This window comes from Polyodon spathula, chromosome 18 (assembly GCF_017654505.1).
Source record: "Polyodon spathula isolate WHYD16114869_AA chromosome 18, ASM1765450v1, whole genome shotgun sequence".
Taxonomy (NCBI): Eukaryota; Metazoa; Chordata; class Actinopteri; order Acipenseriformes; family Polyodontidae; genus Polyodon; species Polyodon spathula.
Window position 1 is genome coordinate 35,005,809 of NC_054551.1, and position 27,376 is coordinate 35,033,184.

A 27,376-nucleotide genomic window follows, 5' to 3' on the forward strand; every position below is an offset into this window, starting at 1 on the left:
CTCAACAAAAATATTCAGGGCTAAAAAAACACCATCCAAAAACATTATTGTGTTACGGGCCTACCGTGAATTAACGAAATGCATGAATAACCCTGAAATAAACACTATTACAGTAATCTGTCGCGTATCCGTCTGTGATGGGACCAGAGTCAGAGTGGATATGGAAATGAACCCCTTTTTAAATACCATGATACACAGCTGTAACAACTGATATATTTGCACAATTATTGTTTTGAGATTCAGCTTTTATTAGGGAGCTCCCCTAAATCCCTTGGTTGTAAGGTATATTAATTTACAGGGTATTAATGCTTATGACAGGGTAGCCGTGTGGGTGCAGCATTAATTGCTGAGTGACAGGCAGGAGATCGAGGCGTAGGTTGAAGTTGATACGCCCCCTGCAGGCGAATAGGATTTATTTACCTATCAGCACACCGAACAGCCCACGTGACCCTACCAGCAATGGCAGCACATGGAGCACATTCAACACAGTGTATGAAAGCTTTGGTAGGATCTACAACTTCTGAACTAATCTTCTCTTGAATGTTCCTGAAGAGCTTGACCAGGGTGGATAAACAGTGAGAGCGGATGTGTGACGGGTGGATACGCGATGGATTACTGTACTTCTAAAACCTCTATACCACAGGAAGAGTATTTCTAATGAATTTCCTGCTGATAAGAGAAGTGACCATTTCACTGGGGTACTCTCCGGGACAAGGCCCCTGTGTCGTAGCCATGGTAATTCCTCTCTCTACCTGCCCCGAAGGCGAAGAAGAAGGCCTGCCCGGGGTTGCCCTCCAGCAGCTCAGTGATGCGACGGCCCATGCGCTCGTTCCTCTTGTAGATCAGCTCCTGTCGGAAGTAGCTGTCGATCTGCTGGGCTGTGATGCGCTCGTGGTCAGGGAGGGAGCTGTTGATGAAGTGAGGGAGCTGGAGGAGAAACAGACAGTGTTACTGGCAGTGTTACCGCATGAACCCTTGGTAAGAAATGCATTAAATATTCTGCTGATGGTTACTGAAGAACTGGTTTGGTTTATTTTTCACGGAATATCATGGTCTAAACATAAATATTTCACAATTAAACATGATATTTATTAAAGCAGAAAAGCGTTGTCTACAGTTATTATGCAACAAATGTGACAGAAATCGTGATATCTGTGATAACAGTGAAAACAAATACATCCTTGCTGATGAAATTGTGATCATTCAGAAACGTAAGCCATCTAAATTGCAGTTGAAATGAGCTGGAGAGATGCTACAAGAACAGTGTTCAGGTGATGAGGGATCACAGAAATCTTCAACCCTGGACACTGTGCTGGGAGCTACACATTGACATTACATTCAGGAGCAGGTGCAAAGCGTAGTTTGAACAGTTTTTCAAGCAGGTTTGAGATTTCTTGCCATAACATTTGTTTTTATCACGGTGAGATAAAATCCAGTCTTCTAAGGCATCTGGTAATCAGTTCCACAACTGCCTCAGAGTTTCGTGATGAACTCCACATTTTTCCGACTGAGCAGACAGCTTTCCTGTTGATTTATAGGGGTAACAGCGAGGGCCCCTCTGGTTCCAGCCTGAGAGAGAGATGCAGGAACACTGGAGCTCCATTAGAGAGCTGTTAACTCCTGTCACTCCCTCCAGTCCACGAGGAGAAGCTCCCAAACATCTTCATAGAGGGGAACACCTGCCTGTAGAACCTCACACACATGGTTTGAAGTGCAGATCTCCCTTTGTTTAAAATCGCTCACGGTTACTGTGATTCATTTAGTGCTTGCACGATGTGGGGGGGTGGGGGGGGGGGGCGTCTTCAGTGATGGTTGTTGCATCTCTTTTTGCACAATATATGCAAGAAGCAAGAACACAATTGTAAAAGGATTAAGGTTAGGGTTAGGGTTAGGATTAGGGCTAGAATTAGGTTTAGGGTTAGGGATAGGATTATGGCGAATCCTGATGTACAGATTAAGTGCATTGTAACTATGCATAATAACATTGTAATTATTTGTAAGTACGCATGTACTTACTAAGTAACTACAATGTCAATACACAATATTTAGAGACCCTTCATGTAAAGTGTTACCCAAATGATATGAAATTACTTTGTAGCATCTTATAGCAATTGTAATTACTGGAAATAACTGCATGGTGTTCTTAGATTTAGATACTAGTCATTTTAAATACTGAAACATGGGCCCCTGATCATGGACAAAGTAATTACATTGACTCCTAATCTCTTGACAATGAAAGTAACCCATTGAATTAAGCATATATAAACAGACAAAGGATTCCTTTCACCCACCCATTCCCCACATATTCCCTGTCCATTGCGGTAGCTGGGAGCGCTCACTAGTCAGGAGACAAGCACTTGTCACCACTCCATCAGTCCAATTGTGTCTGTATCTTTTATTTATTTTTGTTTGTTTAATTCTGTCTTTCTCTTCACCCTTCCAGACGGTCTCTGGCTGTACTTGGCTCTCTTCCATTATCAAGAGCTCCGATGCCACCAGCTTTGTGTAGCTGTTGTGTTAAGCTACACACAAGCAGCTCTGCATCTGCGTGCAGAAAGTGAATCAAGGTTCTCACTTATTGCAAGTGTTGTTACACTGAAGTCTCGATTTGGGTATCCTGAGGGATATGCGCGTGACTTGAAGAAAGTCTAGCCGTAGACGAGTGATGATGATGATGATGATGAACGGGTCCACTAGGAGGGAGGGAGGTGCCATATCCCCCCTCCTCTGGTTCTGTGAGATTGCTCAGATCATGTGAAGAGCTTCCAGATGTCCTCCCATTACCTCTGCTCTCCCCCCAGAACCCAGTCCCAATTAGCGTTACCTACTGCAGTAACTCTTCCAATGCCAGCTCAGCCTGATAAGAGCGTCACAAGCAGGGTTTAATGAATTACACGGGAGGCAGCATTGATTCATCGGGCTCATTATGAAAACAAGCGATGAGAGGGGAGAGAGAATCCATGAAGATACGTTATATGCTGAGAGAACAGCTGAACTAAATGAACTAAATTAGGTCCTTTTACGTTTCTATTTGAAACAAGAAAATACACTATTATTTTGTTCTTTCTGTTTTTTCTCCATCCTTCCTTTATCCAGATTAGGGATTGTATTGCCTACTTTTCCTCACTCAGACCCCTTACTTACTAAACATCTCGGTATCCCTGAATAGATAATCATCTCCTCTTTTAAAATGTGCTCAATATTTTAACGAGCAACATATCAATTATCCGGGATATTTTGTTGAAGCGCATTGCAATTTCATAGTGACTCAATGGCAATCCGGTTCTTTATTAAACAGCCTAGTTTTTTTCTCTCACAGAAATGTATTATTGTTTTCTAGTGCCTGATGACTTACTGCAAGTTGAAACTCACTCCAATGATCTAACTGCAATCAGACCATGTGACCAAAAGCGAGACGTTTTCTGCAGCGTTTATTTAAATATCTTCAAATCCTGAATTGCTGGAAGCAGAAAACAGTAAGGAAGCAAAATATGATGAGCCCAATAAAAGGGGAACCAGTAACAATTTTAATAAAGCTAGTCAGATCTTAACATTTTTATATCACAGGCTGGAAAGAACTGGCTTCAAATGTGAACCAGCGATTTCCCTGTCATCATATTTTTTGAGTATTTCCAGAGGGAGGTTTTAATGAGATTTCAAACACATAGTTGACAATATTTTACAACCAAACGTAATGCTATCTGGATGCAAGACAAGCAAACAGTGCAACGTCTATAACCACCCAGAAGTAAAGGAACAAAGCGCCCTGTATAAAAGCAGTCATTTAAACCGAGATGAATTTTGTATTTGCAAATTTCTGCCCAGACTTCTCCACAGGACATCCTGTAAGGGCAAGCAGTGATACCAGAGAAACCGAACAACCCTGCACTCTCCCTCCCTGTCTCTCCCTCTGCTCTGTAAAGTTTAAACTTTCCATCAAGTGTCAATTTAAACAAGGATTGTTCTTACGATAACATGTTCTGTGATTTAAACTTCACTCGACCACAATAATTTAAAAAATAAATAAAATGATCTTCCCATACTGTATGCATGACACATTCCTAAACACATACACAGAAGCTGCTCTACAAAACCATGTTGGAGCGCTGCAGTTATTCCACAGGTGAGTGAAATAAACAGAGCGCTCCATAGGCGTTCACAGAGTCTTCTGTTTATATAACAAGTACAACGAAAGGAAAAGACATGTTTAAACCTTAATTCAACATTGGAATTCTCAGAATGACTTTCCTTAGCTCAAGCTAAGTCTTTGATTCGACCCTTCCCCTCTCTGTCACTTTAACTGTATAAAGAGACACTAACATCCATGGCTGATAGTCCACAGCCTTCATCAGCTTAGTAAAAACAGGGTGCACCCGGATCCAGCGCTGCAGGGGTTACAGCTGAAGCTGGATCCCTGAACGAGACCCTGCATCCTGTGGAGGCCAGGATTGTGCGGAGCACCCTGTAATCCAATCAGGGAGGGCAGTCCAGCGCTGGGGCAGTGCGCTCTGTCATGTGGTCTGGAGACACTCCAGACGCTGCTCATGTAATGCTTGTTAGGCTTGTTAGGCTCTACATATATATCTGGGGTCTTGCTTTACAAGCCAGCTCTCATCTGTGTGTGCGCCTGTGCTTAATACATAATGACAACAACAATAACAACACTGTAAATCTTTTCTATTGCCAAGCATCGGGTTCATGCTAACCACTCCTAAACGACCATGTGTGTCTTATCAAGTGGAGACAGACGATGAAACTGCGCTGAACTGTGATCCCTTGAAAAACAGTATGTGGTGCTTTAAAAAAAAGTATGGAGTAATTTAAACATGAGCTACCATCTTCACCCAAAAATCTTAGTATGGTGATGTGGAGGGCTGACTTATTAGTCAATCTCTCCTTCTAATGGAGGCTGCAGTTTGGGTTTTCCAGGCATTTGTGTAAAGTGAACCTCACGTTTTTTTAAGTTGGAGTGAAATGCTTGTCACATTCCCTTTTTATGTCTGGGATCCACTGTGCTGCTCACCTGCGAGGTGTCGTGGTTGAAGATGATGGCCCTCAGGTCCCCGCAGTTGTAATGTTTGATGAGGTCCTCTGTGGTGTAAGGGACCTGCAGACTGCCTGCCCGAAGGCTCTCGTGCTGCAACAGTGTCTGGTTCAGAGCAAACAGCACCTGCAAGCCAATCACAAATAAACAGCGTTACTGCATGGAACTGAAGGGAGGGAGGGACTGGCAGCCTCACTGTCATCAAGAACAAACAGCATTACTGCATGGAACTGAAGGGAGGGGGGGACTGGCAACCTCACTGTCATCAAGAACAAACAGCATTACTGCATGGAACTGAAGGGAGGGGGGGACTGGCAGCCTCACTGTCATCAAGAACAAACAGCATTACTGCATGGAACTGAAGGGAGGGGGGGACTGGCAACCTCACTGTCATCAAGAACAAACAGCATTACTGCATGGAACTGAAGGGAGGGGGGGACTGGCAACCTCACTGTCATCAAGAACAAACAACATTACTGCATGGAACTGAAGGGAGGGGGGGACTGGCAACCTCACTGTCATCAAGAACAAACAACATTACTGCATGGAACTGAAGGGAGGGGGGGACTGGCAACCTCACTGTCATCAAGAACAAACAGCATTACTGCATGGAACTGAAGGGAGGGGGGGACTGGCAACCTCACTGTCATCAAGAACAAACAGCATTACTGCATGGAACTGAAGGGAGGGGGGGACTGGCAACCTCACTGTCATCAAGAACAAACAGCATTACTGCATGGAACTGAAGGGAGGGGGGGACTGGCAACCTCACTGTCATCAAGAACAAACAGCATTACTGCATGGAACTGAAGGGAGGGGGTACTGGCAACCTCACTGTCATCAAGAACAAACAGCATTACTGCATGGAACTGAAGGGAGGGGGGGACTGGCAACCTCACTGTCATCAAGAACAAACAGCATTACTGCATGGAACTGAAGGGAGGGGGGGACTGGCAACCTCACTGTCATCAAGAACAAACAGCATTACTGCATGGAACTGAAGGGAGGGGGGGACTGGCAACCTCACTGTCATCAAGAACAAACAACATTACTGCATGGAACTGAAGGGAGGGGGTACTGGCAACCTCACTGTCATCAAGAACAAACAACATTACTGCATGGAACTGAAGGGAGGGGGTACTGGCAACCTCACTGTCATCAAGAACAAACAACATTACTGCATGGAACTGAAGGGAGGGGGTACTGGCAACCTCACTGTCATCAAGAACAAACAACATTACTGCATGGAACTGAAGGGAGGGGGTACTGGCAACCTCACTGTCATCAAGAACAAACAACATTACTGCATGGAACTGAAGGGAGGGGGTACTGGCAACCTCACTGTCGTCAAGAACAAACAACATTACTGCATGGAACTGAAGGGAGGGGGGGACTGGCAACCTCACTGTCATCAAGAACAAACAGCATTACTGCATGGAACTGAAGGGAGGGGGGGACTGGCAACCTCACTGTCATCAAGAACAAACAGCATTACTGCATGGAACTGAAGGGAGGGGGGGACTGGCAACCTCATTGTCATCAAGAACAAACAACATTAGTAACAATTTGGAATTGGAAAGAACATGATGGTCTTCATCACTAGGAAAAATTCTGAGAATGCAGCACTTCCTCAAGACCAGCTTTCCTGAGACTAAAAAAAGCTGCTGCCCCCTTTGAAGGCTCGACTGCAGGAGATTTACAGGCGCAATTTAAAAAACTATGAACCCTCTTTTGAAAAAATGTATGGGGAGAGTATCCATCAGCACTTGTCCTGACAGAGCAGCTGAGCGGAGGGATTGTAGGGATAACCAGCTTGTCTCCGTTCCCATCCCAGCTCTTATTGACCACCCTGGGCAATTCTAATTCATCGTCCTGACAGACCCCCCCCCCAACGGGGGTGGGGATACAGTTTCATCGCAATTCTTCCACGGAGCCCCCTGTGCTTCACATAGATATCTCTGAAGAAAGCACCGACTGCATGTATTTGTTTACTCCAGAAAATCATTTGATGTTAACATGCCCTGGTTTATGTAACCTGCTCTGATAAATTTGTATTCAGCTCACTATGGGTATTTAAAGAGTTGCAAACCTGTGTCTTCTCTCAGATTTGATGATCAAAGAGTTTTGTCAAGGATTGTCAAAGCTCACTTTTTTCTAAAAGGAAAAACACCGCATATTACAATTCTACAACAAATATTAAACAAGTTATCTTTTATAGTATAGTACTCTTCAAGTATGTTCATTTGGTGCGTTTTTTCCTTTCAAAATGACAATTCGAAGTAGATAGATTTGATAATCTGTTTTTTGTCTAGGTTTATAAGTGAGGGTTTTGCCAGAGCTCAGACGCGCCAACACAGATAAATTTTATCTCGGAACTTTCTTTCTAAAATTGTTTTTAAAAAAAAAGGACAGAAAAATGTCAGGGTATACTGTCTTCATTGTCTTGACAGATGCTCATAAGGAAAGTACTTAAGATAAGAAATGCTATTTCAACAGTCTGAAGGGTTTAAATAAATTAATCACCGCTGACAGGGAATTACAACCCAGCCAGCTCTGGTAAATCGCTACAGAAAATCTGCGAGTCAAATTCTAGGGGGGGAAAGGTTAAACGCAGGGGTAATTTCAAAGCAGAAATTTTTCGAGATGAAATGGAACTCATTCCTTGCTAAAAGCAGCTGCTGTAGGCACCAAATTAGTTTCTGTAAAGAGATAATTACAGAAAAATGTTTCTTTAATGGGACAGCCATTGAGCAGGCAGACAGAAGCCCATTGAGTTAGCAGGCTAGTCCACACATGGACACACAAATGCACACAGAGTGATGCATGCACACACACACACACTCACACATGCACACACTGACACTGACAAACACACGGACGCACGCACATTTTATCTGCATTTGCAGTGTTCAAAAGAGTGTTCTCCATAAGGGTGAGCAATGTTGAAATGGAGCCAGAGAGGGCATGGCAGGGGTTCACTCTAGGAGAGTGTAATGAACGTACAGAGAGGGCTGGCAGGGGTTCACTCTAGGAGAGTGTAATGAATATACAGAGAGGGCTGGCAGGGGGTTCACTCTAGGAGAGTGTAATGAATGTACAGAGAGGGCTGGCAGGGGCTCACTCTAGGAGAGTGTAATGAAGGTACAGAGAGGGCTGGCAGGGCTTCACTCTAGGAGAGTGTAATGAATGTACAGAGAGGGCTGGCAGGGAGTTCACTCTAGGAGAGTGTAATGAAGGTACAGAGAGGGCTGGCAGGGGTTCACTCTAGGAGAGTGTAATGAATGTACAGAGAGGGCTGGCAGGGGGTTCACTCTAGGAGAGTGTAATGAATGTACAGAGAGGGCTGGCAGGGGTTCACTCTAGGAGAGTGTAATGAATGTACAGAGAGGGCTGGCAGGGGGTTCACTCTAGGAGAGTGTAATGAATGTACAGAGAGGGCTGGCAGGGAGTTCACTCTAGGAGAGTGTAATGAATATACAGAGAGGGCTGGCAGGGCTTCACTCTAGGAGAGTGTAATGAATGTACAGAGAGGGCTGGCAGGGGTTCACTCTAGGAGAGTGTAATGAATGTACAGAGAGGGCTGGCAGGGAGTTCACTCTAGGAGAGTGTAATGAATGTACAGAGAGGGCTGGCAGGGGTTCACTCTAGGAGAGTGTAATGAATGTACAGAGAGGGCAGGCAGGGGGTTCACTCTAGGAGAGTGTAATGAATGTACAGAGAGGGCAGGCAGGGGTTCACTCTAGGAGAGTGTAATGAATGTACAGAGAGGGCATGGCAGGGGGTTCACTCTAGGAGAGTGTAATGAATGTACAGAGAGGGCTGGCAGGGGTTCACTCTAGGAGAGTGTAATGAATGTACAGAGAGGGCTGGCAGGGGGTTCACTCTAGGAGAGTGTAATGAATGTACAGAGAGGGCTGGCAGGGGTTCACTCTAGGAGAGTGTAATGAAGGTACAGAGAGGGCTGGCAGGGGTTCACTCTAGGAGAGTGTAATGAATGTACAGAGAGGGCTGGCAGGGGTTCACTCTAGGAGAGTGTAATGAATGTACAGAGAGGGCTGGCAGGGGCTTCACTCTAGGAGAGTGTAATGAATGTACAGAGAGGGCTGGCAGGGGTTCACTCTAGGAGAGTGTAATGAATGTACAGAGAGGGCTGGCAGGGGGTTCACTCTAGGAGAGTGTAATGAATGTACAGAGAGGGCTGGCAGGGGTTCACTCTAGGAGAGTGTAATGAATATACAGAGAGGGCTGGCAGGGCTTCACTCTAGGAGAGTGTAATGAATGTACAGAGAGGGCTGGCAGGGAGTTCACTCTAGGAGAGTGTAATGAATGTACAGAGAGGGCTGGCAGGGAGTTCACTCTAGGAGAGTGTAATGAATGTACAGAGAGGGCTGGCAGGGGTTCACTCTAGGAGAGTGTAATGAATGTACAGAGAGGGCAGGCAGGGGTTCACTCTAGGAGAGTGTAATGAATGTACAGAGAGGGCAGGCAGGGGCTCACTCTAGGAGAGTGTAATGAATGTACAGAGAGGGCATGGCAGGGGTTCACTCTAGGAGAGTGTAATGAATGTACAGAGAGGGCTGGCAGGGGTTCACTCTAGGAGAGTGTAATGAATGTACAGAGAGGGCTGGCAGGGGTTCACTCTAGGAGAGTGCAATGAGTGTACAGAGAGGGCTGGCAGGGGTTCACTCTAGGAGAGTGCAATGAACGTACAGAGAGGGCTGGCAGGGGTTCACTCTAGGAGAGTGTAATGAATGTACAGAGAGGGCTGGCAGGGGTTCACTCTAGGAGAGTGTAATGAATGTACAGAGAGGGCTGGCAGGGGTTCACTCTAGGAGAGTGTAATGAATGTACAGAGAGGGCTGGCAGGGGGTTCACTCTAGGAGAGTGTAATGAATGTACAGAGAGGGCTGGCAGGGGGTTCACTCTAGGAGAGTGTAATGAATGTACAGAGAGGGCTGGCAGGGAGTTCACTCTAGGAGAGTGTAATGAATATACAGAGAGGGCTGGCAGGGAGTTCACTCTAGGAGAGTGTAATGAATATACAGAGAGGGCTGGCAGGGAGTTCACTCTAGGAGAGTGTAATGAATGTACAGAGAGGGCTGGCAGGGAGTTCACTCTAGGAGAGTGTAATGAATGTACAGAGAGGGCTGGCAGGGGGTTCACTCTAGGAGAGTGTAATGAATGTACAGAGAGGGCAGGCAGGGGTTCACTCTAGGAGAGTGTAATGAATGTACAGAGAGGGCTGGCAGGGGCTCACTCTAGGAGAGTGTAATGAATGTACAGAGAGGGCATGGCAGGGGTTCACTCTAGGAGAGTGTAATGAATGTACAGAGAGGGCTGGCAGGGGTTCACTCTAGGAGAGTGTAATGAATGTACAGAGAGGGCTGGCAGGGGTTCACTCTAGGAGAGTGTAATGAATGTACAGAGAGGGCTGGCAGGGGTTCACTCTAGGAGAGTGTAATGAATGTACAGAGAGGGCTGGCAGGGGTTCACTCTAGGAGAGTGTAATGAATGTACAGAGAGGGCTGGCAGGGGTTCACTCTAGGAGAGTGTAATGAATGTACAGAGAGGGCTGGCAGGGGTTCACTCTAGGAGAGTGTAATGAATGTACAGAGAGGGCTGGCAGGGGTTCACTCTAGGAGAGTGTAATGAATGTACAGAGAGGGCTGGCAGGGGTTCACTCTAGGAGAGTGTAATGAATGTACAGAGAGGGCTGGCAGGGGTTCACTCTAGGAGAGTGTAATGAATGTACAGAGAGGGCTGGCAGGGGTTCACTCTAGGAGAGTGTAATGAATGTACAGAGAGGGCAGGCAGGGGTTCACTCTAGGAGAGTGTAATGAATGTACAGAGAGGGCAGGCAGGGGCTCACTCTAGGAGAGTGTAATGAATGTACAGAGAGGGCTGGCAGGGGTTCACTCTATGAGAGTGTAATGAATGTACAGAGAGGGCTGGCAGGGGGCTCACTGTAGGTAGATTGTACATCAGCAGTGAGAAAGAGCAGGTTCTCCTGGAATGCAGTTCTGAACGGTGACCTTTGAGGTTTGTACAAGTAAAGATTAGATTCTCAGTTCAGGCAATCTGTCACCCACAGACAGTCCCGAGAGACCCTAATTTGGGTGGGGGGGTGGGGGTGGGGTAGAGTTGAACACACTGACAGCCTACACTTTACAGCTTCACTTAACTCAACTGTGACAGCTTGACCAAACCGTCTCCTAGTGCGTCAGCTCTAACAACTAGGCTACACTGTGTCCCAGTCCCTCAGCTTTAACCACAAGGTCACACTGCCTCCCAGTCCCTCAGCTCTAACAACTAAGCCCCACTACCTTCCATTCCCCCATAAAGCAGAGGAATGCCTGTGGTTGTATTAGTTGTTCCTGGGGGACAGGTTATCAGAGTTCCTGCTCCACCAGCAGACCAACTTAATGAATATCTCCCATTGGGGGAAACAGCAAGTGAGTGTGCAGGGAGAGGACGTGCCGGGCTGACCGCTGAGGAATTCATTAAAGCTGCCATCCTTCCCCTGGGGACTGCACTTGCGGGCGAAGGGAGGGGGGCTTTGTATTTTATATGAACAGCATGTATAGAAAAGCTTCCATTTGTTAGAAAATTTAAACTGCACCAAAGAACATTTCACCCAAGAGAAGTTGTTATATTGTACGTTAAACCACTGCAGTATGGAGCTGCTTGTGTTGTTACACCCAATGTGTGACCTTGGCAACGCTGCTTGCCCAGGGTGTGTGTGTGTGAGTGTGTGAGTGTGTGTGTTCACCGGGGGCAGCATCCTACCAGTTCCTTTCAAGTGATGCCAAGTGCAATAAGAGGAGAGGGCAGGGGAGACTGGAGGGGGCTGCGCAGGCCTGGGCTTTATAGTGCTGCCAGGGGCAGGGAGTTTCCATGAGCACAGCAAACTGCACTGTGACCTTCATGCTCATTCTTATTGTAATTACAGGAATGTAGAATTTCCTTGGTTTTAAAAAGTTTGGGCTCATAAAAGTACTTGCATGGTGGCTTCATTTGGTAGCTCAAGTTTTGATGCAGTTGCAGAACTTTAGGATTTTCATATGCAAGAGCTGCCCTTGAAACCACTGAAACACACCAATCACTGTCCTGAACCAGACTTGAACCCAGGTCTCCAGGGGCATAGGCCTGGGGGGGGGGTTAGATTTTTATAAAAAAACAAAATGTGTCCAAACAGACTTATTGGGTGAGGAATATCACAGGTTCATAATCTCCCTTCGGGAGTTATATCTTGAGTGCCTGCAGTAGATAAAATACTGTTTAAATAACAAATTATATATATATATAGAACCATAGTAAATTTATTACCAAATGTATTTAATATCCAGGGCTGCTTTAGAAATGATGCCATCTACCTTTACCCTGCTCTTTGTTTTGTTTTTTTGATAGATGGACAGACAGACAGCAGTCCATTACATCATACTGCAGGCCAGAGTGAGAAGGGAGATTCGGTATTCAGAAAAATATAGCAGTAGACAAACATTTCAGCTAGAGCCTCCATCAATCCTCTATAGGAGCTATGATTCAGAAAGTTTAACTTTGCAGGTGTTGTCCAACAGATTAACCAGCTCTTTTCTGTTCTATTAGCACACTACAGAACAATGGGTAGTGATGATGTTCTTTGACATTCTTCTACTTGGAGTTCAATACATTGGAGTGGGGGTGGGGTGGGGGGTGGCTTGAAGGCAATGCCCTTTGACCTCGATGTAATCCCTCAGCCCCTGCTGGGCTGAAAGTGAGAGGAACGTGCCACAGGTTTATGGATGGGCTGCAAAGAAACCAGGTGTCCCTGTAGTTCAGCCCCAGGCCACAAGGGTCCAGGGCTCTGGAGAACTGCAGCAACACCTGGGGCACAGCTGGAGACCCGTCTCACAGTGAAATCAAACAGACCTTCCGATCCAGCCTTCCAGGCTTTGAATGCATTACTCACAGATATAGATAGATGACATTTAAAATAGACTGTCATCAACAAACTGACAGACATTGTGCAGAACATCCACATTCGACTTTGAAAGAAATGATGTGTGATGCAAAATTTCCCAAAACTAAAGATAAACAACAACAAGGTGCAGTGCCTCATATGGTTTATAAAACACCAGAGAATATGAGAGCTGTTGGTATTGCCTGTCTAATGTTAACATCGTTAAAGACACAAAAACATCACCAAATATTTGAATGATGTGAACAATGGAGGATCTCAATACCACTAACCAAAAACCCATAAACCCACGTGTGGCAGAGCACAGCTCTGCTCTTTAGAAATTGGCAGGGATGGGGTTAAATTCCCCTCCCTGCCTTGGTTCATTGTGTTCAGGTGGCTGGGGTTGATTAGATGATTAGTTTAATTAACAATCAATCAGCACCCAGCCACCTGACATAAAAGGAGGCCTCTGCTTTTCATTTGGGAGGAGGGAGCTGAGGAAGCAGGTTGGTGTTTTGGTGTTTGTGATTTTTGAATGTTTTGAATCCAGTGAAGGCATTGCCCAGCCTGGAAACCTTTATTTTTGTGAGTGCATTTTTGCTTTATATTGTTTATTTTGTGTTTAAATTGCTTTGTTTTGGCCCTTGTGCTCTTTCATTTTTGTGTTTATAATAAAATAGTTATTTTTTGAACTCCAGACTGTCTCTGGGCCTCTATCCACTCACCAGCCTGCCACACCACGATATCTGACATCTTTGCAATAATTTATTTTATTGGTTTAAGTTATGTGGAAATGCAATGTTTGACTTCTAGAATGCAAAAGCGGCAAGCGGCTAAGTCTAACTTTGGTAAAAGTAAACAAGCTGAAGTTTAGATTACAGATCTCTAAACGATTGAAGAATAGAGTAAACAACACACAGATTCATCGAAAACGACATTGAATTCTAAAGATTGCGGGGCAGATTTAGATGATCCAGGATCTCAATTTTCCCCAAAAGAGAACCACTGGTTTAGGAGGGTGTGTGGTCCAGTGGTTAAAGAAACAGGTTTGTAACCAGGAGGTCGCCATTCAAATCCCAGCTCAACCACTGACTCATTGTGTGACCCTGAATAAGTCACTTACCTCCCTGTGCTCCGTCTCACCTTGTTGTTGTGACTCTACAGTTGATGCATATTTCACACACCCTAGTCTTGTATCTTGTAAAGCGTTTTGTGATAATGGTCCACTATGAAAGGTGCTATATAAAGATTATTATTATTATTGGTTTAATTCAGTAATTAGGGACATGGTTGGAACAGAGTCCTGGACGTGCTGAGGTTATCTAATACCCCTGCAGTACTGGGTGGGGGGCAGGTAGCTGGGTGTGCTTTCCTGTTTCACACAGACTCCAGCTGCTTGCTAGTCAAGGTCTGATTTATTCACCAGGGCTGTATTTATTATATCAACTATTCTCATAAGCACCTTTTTTTAGGGCAGGTGCCATTACACTCACTGCACTAAGGGTTATATCAAATCTGCATGGCAAAATATACCATTAAACAAAGGTTTAAATTCAGGCTAAATAGGGAGATGCACAGAAATGAGTGGGATGCATCTGTGTATACTGGGAATTTAATTATTTACACAGAAACATTCCAGGAAATGGTTCATGGATACAAGATATATAAAGCTGGAAAGATCCAGAGTGATCCAATGAGATGCAAGTTCTCATTCCCAGGGAAGCCCAGCTTCTGGATTGAGGTACTGAAGCTTTGTTTAATAATTAAACCAGCTGTGATTTCATTGACCTGTACTGGATTTAATAATCACATAGATGGGGCAGCCCTCTGACAGCACCAGCTCTCAAAGCCACCAGCCTGGGGAAACTACACACTAGGCAGAGGCATCCCTTAGTTCCCCAGAGCAAAGGAAATCTGGGGATTAACACCCAAACAGGGACCTGCTATATCTTCAATAGACAAATCCAAGTGTAGAGAGAATGCAAGTATTACTGCTGGGATATTTCAATCCCAATCGCAGCAAGAGGGCCTCGTCGAAGCCAGAGCTTCTCTGTCCAGCACAGCATGGGCCAAATCCACCCTATTCCCCAAAAATCCAAGCTGGTCAAACAACCCGCTCAGCTGTGCTGGCTCTTAATTATAAATCTGTTCAAGGATGACCCCTATAACCCTTGATCCTCCCCTTAGCAAAATGAACAATGTGCAACGAGCGTTCACAGTCGTCAGCAAACAAGACACTGCTGGGAAACGGGACATTTGTGAGCGCAGCCCCCAGCACTCTGCAAGCAGGGCGGCCCTTGTGAACACTCCATAGCTCTGCACAGAGTGGATAAATATTTGCCTGGGTCTGTGGGACACAAAGAGGGAAAGAGCTCTCCTTGACTCTGGCAGCATCTGTGTTTGAAGAATGAGCCGACTGGAGGGGTCTGCAAGAAGTCCCTAAACGAATCTGTAGTGAGATATTTTTCACCGCTCGTATAAAAGAGGTTGATGAGTTTAAAGAACAAGTAACCAGGATAAAAAAAAGGATAGTCTATTATTAAGATGAAGTTACCCCTGGCCAATACTGTAACTGCAAAATAGAAACCAGGACCAGAGGACAATTAGACATGAAGTGGAGGCTGCAGCACAGAGAGGAGGAGACTATTTGTGAAAAAATAATAAAACTAAATAATGTAAAAAGCCATATATACTTTGCTATCAATAATCACAACTGGCTGGGGCATCCACTGCCAATCACCAGGCGCATGAGCACCTGCTGTATGCTGGGACTCTGGACCAACATGTCAGTTCGTAAGTGGTAAGCTTTTAAAAATGCAGTTATTTGGATATGGAAAAGATTTAACCTCAGTTATGTCGCTCCACAGTGCCCAGATTGGTATCAGCAATGCAAGGTGCTGGCAGGTTCAATGCCCCCGGGCTTGTGGAAAGAGGCAGACAGGGCTGGGCTGGCTGAGACTGCTAATGAGTCAGGCAGTGGCCCCCTCTGTGCCAGGGAGCCACCTGCGGTGATCTGGGCTCTAAGGCAGAAAACCCCAATTACCAAACGAGATGGTTTAGCATCGCTTAGCAGAAGCACTGCTGCCTATGTACAGAGCTTTGGTTTGCATGAGATGAAAGGCGCCACAGGTTTAAATGTGCATTGTACTGCCTTATATTGTAATGTACATTGTAATGGAGTTGGCAATGGATTTCCCAGACACATCTATCTAATGCGTGTGTAAGGTTGTGTTGTACAGTAACACCCATCACGTGCTTAACACTCTGCAACAAGCTGAACACGTATATATGCTTGAGCAACAGATCAAGATCCGATGGCATTCAAACTGATTACACAAAGCAACCCCTCCACCTCCCTAGCATCACATTCAAAAACACAAATTCCAGAGTTCCACCTGAGGTGATTATGAAAATGTGGGATTTTAAAAAAAAAAATTCAAAGAGGTAAGTTTCTCTTCAGCTATTAAATTCATCAGAATATATCCACGTTACTCAAATGGAATTCTGCTGGCGTTCAACCAGTATGAATTTAGGTCAATTTCTTTCTATCGTTACACAGTGTCGCTTAACGGTCACAGCGAGTTTCTCTGGAGCTTTCTGCCGCTTTCTGGAGCACGCTTTCCTTTTCTTCTCTTTCTTGATTTCTGGTCCTCCTAGACAGAGATCTGAAGAGACAGCTTGAGTGTGAGGTGCAGCCTGGCCGAGGCGTCCATGTGTTTCCAGTTAGCGAGGGAAGCCTCGTTACAGCACATGCCATGGAACGGCTCTATTTGAGCTCATTACTCCCCCAGCAGTGGCTCGTTGCCAGGGGAGCTGGAATGAAGCATAGCCTAGGCCTCTCGCAATGATTGGTTTATTATAATCAATCTCTTTGAGCGATTGAGTGCGGGGAACCTTTGCCCCAAATCAAAGAGCGCCGGGGAGCATTACAAGTGGGTTCACCGGCCTCTCTGCGCTGAACGCTGTCACCATCAATTTCCTGCGTGCTGATTGGCCGTTTGGTCATCCCGCTCAGACTGTGATATGATACTAATATCCCCACCCCCCTGGACCTGGCTCTAAACAGACGGATGTATTTTGCGATTGGGGATGGCATTTGGCAGCTTTCTGTTCCAAACTATTTCCTGTGTGAGTTTTTGCTCTGAGCTGTCAACACGGTAAGGCCTTACAAAACAATCTCTGCATTTATTAATCTTCAGAGTAATGGCATACAGATAAAATTTTTATTTTATATAGTGCCTTTCATAGTGGACCACCATCACAAAGCGCTTTACAAGATAGTGAGGGACAATGCATAATACATTAAATACAAGGCTAGGATGTGGAATGCGTAAATGTGTTATTAACAGATATCAGGCTTGAAGAGCATGGAACGCAAGAGAGAACAAGTGAGTCTTGAGAGTTTATATATATATAAACATACATATGTTTGGATCCCAAGCGGAAATATGAGTTTGGGTACATTGAGGTGATTATGGATATGACCCCATGGGTTTGCAGGTAAGGTTAAGGATAGGTTACACAGGATTGCCAATGTAACACCACTCAGACCCATTGCTGCCTTGCTGGCTAATTCTCATTACACAAGAGTCGCTGTTATTTACTTCATACTGATATTGGACTCAGCTTTCTCCAAGATAAAATGGGATAGTATTGGTGGGGACCAACCAAGACGTAGCTTCACTGTAATATACAAGTTTTCAGCACTTTTCCTCTGCCAGGTAACAGGGACTTCCTATTGGCCCGATGTTGATGGCTGAAGTGTAATGCTGGCTCCAGGGATCAGCCTGTTTGAGGCCTCCCTGGACCCTCAGCACACACAGCGGTGCTGATGCTGGCTCCAGGGATCAGCCTGTTTGAGGCCTCCCTGGACCCTCAGCACACACAGCGGTGCTGATGCTGGCTCCAGGGATCAGCCTGTTTGAGGCCTCCCTGGACCCTCAGCACACACAGCGGTGCTGATGCTGGCTCCAGGGATCAGCCTGTTTGAGGCCTCCCTGGACCCTCAGCACACACAGCGGTGCTGATGCTGGCTCCAGGGATCAGCCTGTTTGAGGCCTCCCTGGACCCTCGGCACACACAGCGTGCTGATGCTGGCTCCAGGGATCAGCCTGTTTGAGGCCTCCCTGGACCCTCCGCACACACAGCGGTGCTGATGCTGGCTCCAGGGATCAGCCTGTTTGAGGCCTCCCTGGACCCTCAGCACACACAGCGGTGCTGAAGCTGGCTCCAGGGATCAGCCTGTTTGAGGCCTCCCTGGACCCTCAGCACACACAGCGGTGCTGATGCTGGCTCCAGGGATCAGCCTGTTTGAGGCCTCCCTGGACCCTCAGCACACACAGCGGTGCTGAAGCTGGCTCCAGGGATCAGCCTGTTTGAGGCCTCCCTGGACCCTCAGCACACACAGCGGTGCTGATGCTGTCTCCAGGGATCCACCAAAGCGCAGTCTCCCTAGCGCCTCAGCATGGCAATCGCCTGGAATGGGCTGGGTGGGGCACTGTGTCACTGCATACAAAATCCTATCATCTTCAATCCTGCCCCACAAGTACAACTGTATCCTGAGTATGTAAGATTCATTTTCTGTCCATGCAAATTGGGGCTTTTAATCAATTAGAGATTAACTGATTAAACCACACACGCTTTAAATCCATTCCAATTTTTGGTACAATTCAATTTCCTATAAGACTGAATTTCACATGAGCTAATAAAATCAATAACAGATAAACGACATCACAAAACTGTCAAGATTAAAACTCCTACAATTCTGTATACGACCTCTTATTGGCTAACTAAACGAACCAGAAGATTGCAAGGTTCTGGATTGCTAAAGCAAACTGGCTGAGTGCATTCAGATTTATAAAAACAACAACACTGGTAATCATATAAAAACAGGCAATTTCGTGGCAAATCACACAAAATGGTCAATTTCACTGAGCTCGTGGTTCCTAAGACTTAGGCAAGGCTTTAGCTACACCCAGGGGCAACATCTGTGTGAGAAGGTCCTGATCCCCATGTAAGATTTCCTGCTATCAACACATCCATAATCCCTCGATAATCCCTCGATAATCCCTCCCGCAACACAGGAGGAACAGCAGTTTCACAGCACTTTGGCTCTCTTCTCTTGTTGGATCAAATACGCTGAGAAATTCCCAAAAGGGCTGTTTCTTTTGTTGGAAAATATTTGCGACTGCAGATTTATTCTGCCCTAGCTACAAGGCCACTCCCTTGCTTAGCTTTTGCAGAGATCTTATGGATTCTGGGTGAAAAGGAACTCAAGACACTGCATCTCAACTGGAATATTGTTTATGTGCTTATGTGTATTCACAGGTAGAGAGCCACTCTCCTGGGGTAGATCAGTTTGTATCGGACCGTATTGTTTGTCTTGATTGTATTGTTTGTGTTTGTGTTGTTTTTCAGTTTGTTACATACATAAATGCATGTGAAGAATCTTTATGTTTAAGTATCACTGTTCTTTCCATTGGTAAACATTCAGCTCCTGTACACATTTTATACCACTTTAAATATAATATTAAAGTTGTAAAAAAATAATAAAAGAGCATTGTGGCTAAATATATTAATGCTGGACTGTAAAACATCAAAATCACTTTTATGTTGATTGAGGTTTGTGAAGAATATGTTTGCATTGGCGGTTTGGTTGAACAGTCGTGTTTATGTCACAGAAAAAGTTTTCTGCCTGTACTCTCTGTGGTAGGTGTAGAATGCTTGGCTTGAGTGATTTGTGGTCGATCCAGTAACACTAACGATTGCTATGTGGTCAGTCTCTTCAGGGACTCTGGCCTCTGATTGTAGTGCTGGGTATGTATGAATGTACAACGTGTTTCTGTGTGACTGCAGCAGGTGTATAGGTTAGCAGGGCATGATTCGAGGATAATATTAGTTATTAAATAAATAATAGTATTATTTTTCAATCTTTTGGTGCCAGTATGAAATTATTAACCATGGGCATTTCTATTCTCATTGAAAAACTGAACACAAACCACCAACAGGTTAGATTTGTTTACTTATCAAGATTAACTTCTAATATATATTGTATCAAATTAAAGAATTTAAGGCTGTTACATCAAAGCGAAGGGGACGTGAGTGATTGTTTCTGCCAAGTGTGCACTGTCTCCTCAGCTCACCCGATAGAGTCTGAACACATTCTTTGCTGTCTGCATTAACTTTTTTTTTTTTAACACAATCAGGGAACAAAAGCACACATGGTGCTGGTATGAACACGTTTATTACTTATTATTAGGTATTTATTTATGTCTATGTTTATTATTAATGTATGTATGCATGCATGAATGTGTTATGTATGTATGTATGTATGTGTGTATGTATGTATGTATGTATGTATGTATGTATGTATGTATGTATGTATGTATGTGTGTATGTATGTATGTATGTATGTATGTATGTATGTATGTATGTATCTACTATTCTATTTACATCATGTGAATTGGTCCATGGTAAAATACACCTCCATTTAGTTTAGCAGCTACGCTACTTATCAGCCAAAATCCAGTCCTTCACTGAAACAACTGCACTTAATCAGGTTTTATTGGCTGCAATGTTTAGCGAAAGAAGCACTCACAAATACACAAGACTGTTGACCTCATCCGCTAATGTGATGTTTATTTTATTTTTTTATGTATCTGCTGATTGCAGTTCTGTAAACATGTGGTAGCAAATCGTACAAGATGGCATACTGCAAGGCAGGAACAAGCCTTTCCTCACCTCGAAAAAGAGCTGCTAATGAAAAATGACACGAAACGCCAATCGACCGGGTTCCGAGGCTTAATATCTGTGTAAACAAGCCATTTTAAATGTCTAACAGCACCCGGTTTTTAGCGATTATTCAGGGAGGCAGCACAGACCACATGCAGTAACTTCACATTTAGCTAAGAGGCCTGAGGGCCAACGCGTTAAACCCTTTTTGCAACTTTATTATCTTGTAAAGGGAGCCGTCAAGAACTGGAAAATTCAGTAAAAGATCTAGAATGAACTTTCCAAATACAAACAACAGGTAAGCATTGTAAAGCACAGAGAGGTATGGTAAAGTTAAAAACATGGCAAACTCTGGCAAACACGCAGCATAACCAGGGGGAAAGCGTGAGTCATTCTCCCATGTTTATTATACATCTCATATCATTGAAAGCAGTGGCCTGATACAGTGTTTGTGGAGCAGATGCCAATTGAAATTGCCTGCCAGGTGCTTGGGCGGTAATTAAAGCTGCTCTATTGTTTAAATGTTCTGTTATGAACGCTCTGCTTGATACTGAAAGATCTAGTTTTTGATACCAGAGCAAAAATCTGCAGTTGTTTTACTAATGTGGACTGGAATCTAGATTACTAAAACTCATCAGCCAAATATTTGCATAAACAACAGAAACCACCTGTCAGCCATCCACCCATCACCCCACCCCCCCGCAAGCCCCCAGTCCGAGCCCTGAGCTCCGAGCCAGCCCCTCTTCACAGAGGCACCTGGAGGGAGCCTCACTCATTCCCACACGGCAGCTTTGATTCCAGACGCTCATCAGACCAGGTTTTCAGGTGTCAAAACAGAAAGACCTGATAATTACACATAATTGGCCTTGGCTATTTGCGTCATCGACAAAAGGCTTTGCCCTCCCTCCCTCCTTCCCTCCCTCACAATGAGAGAGTCTCTGTGTCCCGACAGAGAGAGAGTGCAGGCACAGACACAGCGACTCAGTGCGGATCGCTACCCTGAACGGGCTGAAGAGTGTTTAGCATCATATCGGAGATGACATGGGATTAGAGAGAATCCCCCAACTGATCCAGTAATTGCTTTAATTGCTTTAAAATCATTCTTGAATCATGCTGAGCCCAGGGCTGCAAAATAATAAAAGAGCATTGTGGCTAAATATATTAATGCTGGACTGTAAAACATCAAAATCACTTTTATGTTGATTGAGGTTTGTGAAGAATATGTTTGCATTGGCAGTTTGGTTGAACAGTCGTGTTTGTGTCACAGAAAAAGTTTGTGTGATTGTGATGCACAAAAACGATACAGTTGTGATCTCAGCTTTGAGGTTGTATTTATGTGCTGTGTTTAGACTAACTCTGTATATATATATATATATATATACACACATAAATTTGTATCAGATAAAAAAAAGTTTTAGTTTGCTAACCCTTACCCTATCGCTAACCCTAACCCTATCACTAACCTTAATCCTAACCCTATCGCTAACCCTAAACCTAACCCTAACACTAACACTAATCCTAACCCTAACCCTAACCCTAACCCTAACCCTTACCCTTACCCTAACCCTATGGTAAATCGATTTAAAACCCAGTACAATTGCCAAGTATAAGTGCCAGTATAATATACCTGAACCCGATAGTACCCTCACGTGCATGGCTATCCAGCTTTGCTAACAATCACTCAATCAATCAATATTTATTTTATATAGTTTCTTTCATAGTGGACCAACATCACAAAGCGCTTTAGAACAGAATGAGGAACGATGCATAATGCATTAAATACAGTGAAATACAGGGCATAGTGCATTAAACACAAGCAGTAAAAATCAATGCAAATACATTAAATACAGGCATAATACTTTAAATACAAGGCTAGGATTTGAATTTGAAATACAGAATCATATCCCCAGCTGTGCAACTCCTGAGTAAACCACAGCTTCTTATCTGCATGCTTTCGGTGATCTTCCAGCAGCAGCTTGTAAATGAGGTCCCAGATCAGGGATTAGAAAAGGAAAAGCAGAGCTGCTGCCAGCGTTACCCCCTGCAGGAACGAGACCCGACCGTACCGCTGTGCACTGACTCTCCCTGCAAAGCGGGGCTGCAGCCAGCATTACCCCCTGCAGGAATGAGACCCGACCGTACAGCTGTGCACTGACTTTCCCTGCAATGCGGGGCTGCAGCCAGCATTACCCCCTGCAGGAAAGAGACCCGACCGTACAGCTGTGCACTGACTTTCCCTGCAATGCGGGGCTGCAGCCAGCATTACCCCCTGCAGGAACGAGACCCGACCGTACCGCTGTGCACTGACTCTCCCTGCAATGCGGGGCTGCAGCCAGCATTACCCCCTGCAGGAATGAGACCCGACCGTACAGCTGTGCACTGACTCTCCCTGCAATGCGGAGCTGCAGCCAGCATTACCCCCTGCAGGAACGAGACCCGACCGTACAGCTGTGCACTGACTCTCCCTGCAATGCGGGGCTGCAGCCAGCATTACCCCCTGCAGGAACGAGACCCGACCGTACCGCTGTGCACTGACTCTCCCTGCAATGCGGGGCTGCAGCCAGCATTACCCCCTGCAGGAACGAGACCCGACCGTACCGCTGTGCACTGACTCTCCCTGCAATGTGGAGCTGCAGCCAGCATTACCCCCTGCAGGAACGAGACGCGACCGTACCGCTGTGCACTGACTCTCCCTGCAATGCGGGGCTGCAGCCAGCATTGCGGGGCTGCACCCCCTGCAGGAACGAGACCCGACCGTACCGCTGTGCACTGACTCTCCCTGCAATGCGGGGCTGCAGCCAGCATTACCCCCTGCAGGAACGAGACCCGACCGTACCGCTGTGCACTGACTCTCCCTGCAATGCGGGGCTGCAGCCAGCATTACCCCCTGCAGGAACGAGACCCGACCGTACAGCTATGCACTGACTCTCCCTGCACTGGCAGTGGAAGCTCTCATGCACACAGACAGGGTGTCTGGGGCTATTTTATTTATTTAATAAAATCTGGAATGGGTGAAACTGCTATGCAATGGAAGTCTTATTTTTATCCCTGGTTGCATTGCAAGTCTGTGTTGTTTTTACTAATTGCAAAAAAAATAAATTGCCATTGAAAAGGGAGCATACTTGTCAAAAGTTCTCTGTCAGTTCAGGTTAATCATAGCTGCCTAGTTAGGAGATCACCTGTATCCTGTTTCAGAAACTGGACCAAATAACTTTTGAAATTTTTTTAAGATCCAAAATTGAACCAGGATTGGCTCACTGAAAAAGACCCCGCTCTGAAACAGCCATTTAAAGCTGTAAAGCTTCATTTAGCAGCTGCAGATGTTTTCAGTGCAGCGGAGTTGCAGAAGGATTGCTTTTACAGACAAAATACACTAAAGAGAAGAACAGTTTTCTTAACCCTGCTGGAATGCTTTTCAATGGTGTGGAATTGAGATCTGCCACCGTTGGAAATAACGGCCACACTGAGAGTCAGGCTGCAGTAGCCGCATTTCAGCACTTCAGTTTACTGGGTTATTCAAATCCAGACAAGTACATGAACACTGCAGTCAGTCCCCAGGAAACACTACAGCTCAGGGTAGAGCGGCACAGGGTGCACAAATATAACAATCTGGGTCCTCTTTGAATCGTTTGCCTGTTGTATCTGCTTAGGCTCCTACGTGATAATTTATATGCAGTCCTAACACCAGCTCCATTAGCGGACAGTACATTCTGTTGCTGTATGCTGCGCCCCATGTGTTAGTCACTGGAGCCCTGGCTCCTGTGTTGTGTGTTTTAATATCTCATTCCCCTACCGAGCTTGGCTTTCACTCCCTCAAACCAGACATCAGCGCATCTGGAATGTATTAAAGATCCGGACATGCCTTTGTAAGAAATAGGAACCATTTATCCTTTAAAAATGCAATTATGTTACAGAGAATGATTGAACATCCATGGTTTCCAGGGTGTATTTGGAGAGATGGGTCATTTCAAGATCACAAAGCCTCTGATCACTTCTAATCTGTTTGGATTCAAGTAGTATGAAGTGGTTTTCATTCAGTACAGTAGTTGCTTGCTGATTTGAATTGCTTGTGAATTCTCTTTGTAAATTTAACCTTTCATTTCATCACGGTTACAACTATAGTTGGTGATGTAACTTCTTTCTGGCACAGTTTTTGAGATTCAAATTGAAAACTTATATATATAGCATGTTATTGAATTGTACATGTATGGGAGTTTGATAGCGTGTTATTGAATTGTACATGTAAGGGAGTTTGATAGCATGTTATTGAATTTTACATGTATGGCGGTTTGATAGCGTCTTAATGAATTGTACATGCACAGAAGTTTGATAGAGTGTTACTGTATCCTGTTTGAAACTTGTTTTCACAAGCCGACCACAATCCCCAGCACTGAATTTACAGTCTCTGAAATCCCCAGCACTGAATTTACAGTCTTTGAAATCCTCAGCATGAATTTGCAGTCTCTGAAGTCCCTAGCACTGAATTTGCTGACTTTATGATCCTTGTCATAGCACTCCAGAATATACTGGCTTCCAGATCTCTTCACTAGTTTCCCCGCGTGTAGCAGGTTGGGGGGGTGGGGGGGGGGCGGCCTATTACAAGCTAGAGCAATGTCTCGCGTCAAACCATTCCTTTCTTTTGAGAATGCACCACCCAATTGGAGGGAATTTGTTGAGAAGTGAAAAAAGCGTGGCAGGGGAAATCGTAAAGTACTAAAGCTCTGTAACTCCCCGTAGGAATGTGTATCACAGTGGTCGCGTTTGATGCAATCTATCTGCCGAACAAACTATCTTTATGAGGGAAAACCACTACACTCTTCAGACAGGGGCTCCCAGCTGCGTTCCTCGCCAGGATAAAGGAGCATTCACACTGGGGCAACTTGAACGAAAAGGCCTTGGACTCACCAGCTCCAGGTGAGAGGCTCCACTTTATTATATGCCAATAAATATGTTGAATTTTTAAATTTTTTTAAAATGTTGTTTTGTTTTGTTTTTTCTAAAAAGATTTGTATGATTTGAGGGGTGATATTCAAGCCTTTAACCACTTGGCTGCCACTCTTTGATTCAGATACTTTGCAGTGTATTTGAAATCAAAATAAACAATAAACAATGAGAGGCATAGCCAATGGGGTGAACAGTACGGGAATGTATATAAACAATGAGAGAGCATAGCCAATGAGTGAACAACCAGGAATTTCCTGTCTTACAAATGATGTGTCTGGTTTTATTTAATAGGATAGATCCTTGTTGTCTCATTCCCTGAAAGACCCCTTTGCTAACACGTATTGGACCCCCCCCAGTTCACCGCGCTCTCAGTTCATTCATTTTTTTGATTGGATTACTAAAAAAATCACAGTGATAAATAAAGTAAAAACAGCAAGATGAAACTGTATTTATCCCTGAAAAACGTCACATGTGAATCACTGCTCCGAACAGTCAGACAGACGACCCATTAATAAAAGCATACAAGACACACTCTACTAGCGTGGATGACACATTTCTGTTGCCTCACCACATGGTAGATATTAAGCATAATTATTCAGGATATAAAATGCAACACCAGCAATGGAGTCAAATTTCTTCCCATTTTTAAGAATTCAGAACGCATAATTTGGTTGCAGTTTTCAGGACTCTGCGTGTTCCGACACCAGGGCTCAGTGACTGGCAAAGTCCCACCCAAGGCAGCAGAAACCAATTAAACCTTCTGCTTACATAAAGACTTACTGAGCCAAGCTAAATTTTCATATCCGAAAGTGCTCTGTTTTCAAAAAGGCCTAGTTTCACACTCTCATCCAAGTGCCATGTGGGTGTGTGTGTGTGCGATGAGGAGATGCTGTAGCAGGAATGTTGGATCGGCACCCCGGTACGTTAATCACAACCAGTCTGCCTCTCTGTTACTGTTCTCATCATCACTGCTTGGTACCAGGATATGCAGACCACCAACAGCCTGGAGGGAGGTGTCTTCATGCCCAGCACAGACAGACTTTCAATTTAAGAGAGAAAGCAGAATTCTCTCAGTTTATAGACACTCTATTACCACTAATATGAGAAATTGTTTCAGTTAAGATATTCAACTTCAGAGGTATTCTCCATGAAGCAATAATGAGATACTACTGTACTAGAATATGCAATTGATTGAAATGACAAAAAGGAAGCAAAACTAGTCAAGCTGCCATTATTCAAAAGGCTTAATTAAATAAGATTAGTAAGAGCCTTCCAAACGGGAGAATGGCCAATTTAACACATGGCTAGATAACCATGCATTCAGTTGGACTTTACTACTTTACCAAAACTTATATGACCACCTGTTGAACTCAGGAGTGCAAGGGTTAATAGCATAACTAAAAGCTCCCCAAGAGAGATGATTCCTGTTGATCCCTACCTCCCTCCCTCCCCTTCTCTGCCCTCTCCACACACACTCTGAAACAAGGTCACAGGGTCAAAGTACAAATGAGGCTGCACTGCTTTCGAAATCCCTTCCTGACCCGACAAGGGGCTGCACTGCTTTCGAAATCCCTTCCTGACCCGACACGGGGCTGCACTGCTTTCGAAATCCCTTCCTGACCCGACACGGGGCTGCACTGCTTTCGAAATCCCTTCCTGACCCGACGCGGAGCTGTACTGCTTTCGAAATCCCTTCCTGACCCGACACGGGGCTGGCT

At 44.9% G+C, this 27,376-nt stretch overlaps 1 protein-coding gene across 2 annotated transcripts in view; it reads right to left on the reverse strand.

Annotated features, from left to right (window-relative positions):
• Window positions 1-27,376, reverse strand: part of LOC121331037 (metalloprotease TIKI2-like) — a 73,784-nt gene that overhangs the window by 29,090 nt on the left and 17,318 nt on the right. For both annotated transcript variants that reach the window (XM_041278145.1, XM_041278147.1), the window contains exons 3-4: window positions 5,024-5,170; window positions 753-927 (exon numbers count right to left, since the gene is read on the reverse strand). In XM_041278145.1, coding sequence (XP_041134079.1) covers window positions 753-927; window positions 5,024-5,170 — 322 coding nt within the window. The remainder of the gene's footprint in view (window positions 1-752; window positions 928-5,023; window positions 5,171-27,376) is intronic.